Raw genomic sequence first — 2,586 nt, forward strand, 5'->3', positions numbered from 1 at the left:
GGGGGGGGGGGGGACCTCCCGCTCGCCGCCAGAGGTCTTATCACCTGTTCACCCCAGACTCCATTTCCCATAGTCCTCCCTTTGTCTGGTCTATGCCATATGTCTATGCCTAAGACACAAGGACTTATCCGAGTACTCACCCTGGACACTTACCTACTTTCATCCTGTTGGCTGTTCCAGTCTTCACCCAGCTCATCTGCTAAGCTAATCTGCAGAAACAAAGAACTGTTATCATTTAAGATAAGTGCTCAAGACCATCTTGTACTTCATACTTACATGCTTGCATTGTTGCTTTTCTGGACTGCCTTTCAATAAACCTCTAGTTGTTCTCATTACCGCTGTGTCATAATCTTCTGATATTGTGACAATATAAGGGCTTTACTGGGTTAAATTGGTTTCGGTCTCCAGGACACTGGCCCTCCAAGACTGGAGTTGAAGAGCCCTGGTGTAAGGTTCATTCCCCTGAAGAGTGTAAAACAGGGGGAAGCCAACTCTGTTTTTGGAGAGCTTCTTTCCTGCAGACTTCAATTCCAACCCTTCTCCACATGTTTGTTATTTTCAGATAATCCTGAACACATTGATTAGCTGGTTCAATTATGTTTGTTTAGGGTTAGTAGCCCCCCAGGAGCAGGGTTGGCTTACTACCCCTGTTGTAAACAATGTCTCTATGGCACTGCAAAAATTATTTAAACATCCTGACCAGCTCAACACAGCAACACAGTCTCTACAAGTGGTGTGAAGTTGGTGATCTAGGAAACCTGTTTTAAGTATTTTCTTGTTTTTACAATTCTATTTTGTGCCACAGAAAGTATACACGTCATCTTGAACTACTGGCATTTTTTGACCTATGGATCTGTTGTTGTTCATTTACTATTATTCATTAATTATTTTTTATTTGCACTGCTGGATTTTCCAGAAGGGCTTTTTTAAAGCAACTTCGACTGATGACCAAGACAACCCAGCGTCACCATCTGCTGGTGAAGCTGATTTTACTACAGTCCAATAGGCCTACAGCAGTGACCAAACTACAGCAGGAACCCCTGGTGAGAGTACTGCATTTAATGGACAACCTGGACACATGAATGAAGAGAGATCAACCCTGTAGTTCACTTTTTCCTCGCTTACAAAAAGCAAAAAAAAAAAAATATATATATATATATATATGTAAGTTTTATACTAGATCAACCAGCTCTGATGTATTGGTACATTACAGTTTTTTTTTTCAATTGCTAACATCCCTTTGTCCAATCTGTAGTCACATTTTCAAAACTCTACACAATTAGCACAATATCGGTCTGTTGTGACCATACCATTAACACAATTCATGTTGTTTTCACACAATATTCAGTCAATTAACACGTTTCTAAAATGCTTAAATTTTATTTTCACACAAGCTTACTCCATACCAAAATCATGGATCTTTCTTATCTTTTTTACAAATGCTTACACACAGCATGCCAGAAATGAAGACCTAATGGGTCCCACTTTATATTAAGTGGTCTTAACTACTATGTACTTACATTTTAATTAATCATTTGGTACAATGCACTTAATGTACATAAATGTTTTTACATTGTACTTATATTTGAAAAATACCTGCATGTAATTACATCTGTAATTAATTTCTGTAATTACATTTATAATTACACTGTTGACCCATCTCTTACACCTTAACCCACCCTTAATCCTACCCATACCACCAAACCTGTCCCTAACCTTACCCGTATCCCACCTCAATAGCAACAAAAGTGTTTTGCAATACAATATGAACACAATAAGTACATTGTACTTATTTTTGAAGTAAGTACATAGCAGTTAAGGCCACTTAATATAAAGTGGGACCACCTAATGTTCCAAACTTTAAATATAGTGTAAAGCCTCTACTTCTGCAACAACAGCAGCTCAAACATATTGAAAAAAAATCTCTATATATAAAATATTGTAACAACTGATCAGCATTTTTAAGTAACAGAACACGGAAATATTTAGAAATAGCTGATTCGAGTCTCATTTGGAGGAATACAGTAGTCAACATTTGAACATTTGAAGTGGATCAAAAAAGTTCATCAAAGTTGTGCTTAGACAAGAAAACAAGTACTAAGTAACTTTGCAACTACATGTCAACTAGCAGTTAGTAGAGTATTAGTAGACTGTCTGCTTAATATCTTCTAACACTTTCTTTGTCAACTTATTCTACTAACCCTAAACCTACCCTAACAGTCTACTCTGAGAGTTAGTAGACATGTAGTTGCAAATTAATGATAATTAGTTGACATGTAGTTACAAAGTTACTTATAGTTAATAGAATGTCTAAAGTGGACTATCGAAATGAAGTGTAACCTTATGTTTTAGGACAACTTTGATGAAAGGTTGTGAGGTGTTGATGCTCTTTCCATTATATCAACATAGAGTAAAAAAGACCTCTTTGAATTGGTTTTGTTGATGCAGAACAACACAGAGAGAAAAAATAATAAAAAATAAATAACAGAGAGAGAAAAAATAATGCCTGGGAGAGGAATAGTTGTAGGAGGGAGAGTAGTTGGATCAGAAAAAGGGAGAAGAAGAGGTATGGGAGAGTCAAGTCAA

At 36.8% G+C, this 2,586-nt stretch overlaps 1 protein-coding gene across 1 annotated transcript in view; it reads left to right on the forward strand.

Moving 5' to 3' along the window:
* Positions 1–1,520, forward strand: part of LOC107727699 (integrin alpha-X-like) — a 118,614-nt gene extending 117,094 nt beyond the window's left edge. Inside the window, exon 30 of the mRNA XM_016537683.1 lies at positions 917–1,520. Within this exon, the coding sequence (XP_016393169.1) occupies positions 917–1,006 (90 nt within the window). The 3' untranslated portion in view covers positions 1,007–1,520. The remainder of the gene's footprint in view (positions 1–916) is intronic.
* Positions 1,521–2,586: the final 1,066 nt, after the last annotated feature.

The sequence above is a fragment of the Sinocyclocheilus rhinocerous genome, unplaced genomic scaffold (assembly GCF_001515625.1).
Source record: "Sinocyclocheilus rhinocerous isolate Xijiao unplaced genomic scaffold, SAMN03320098_v1.1 scaffold1513, whole genome shotgun sequence".
In the NCBI taxonomy this organism is placed as follows: Eukaryota; Metazoa; Chordata; class Actinopteri; order Cypriniformes; family Cyprinidae; genus Sinocyclocheilus; species Sinocyclocheilus rhinocerous.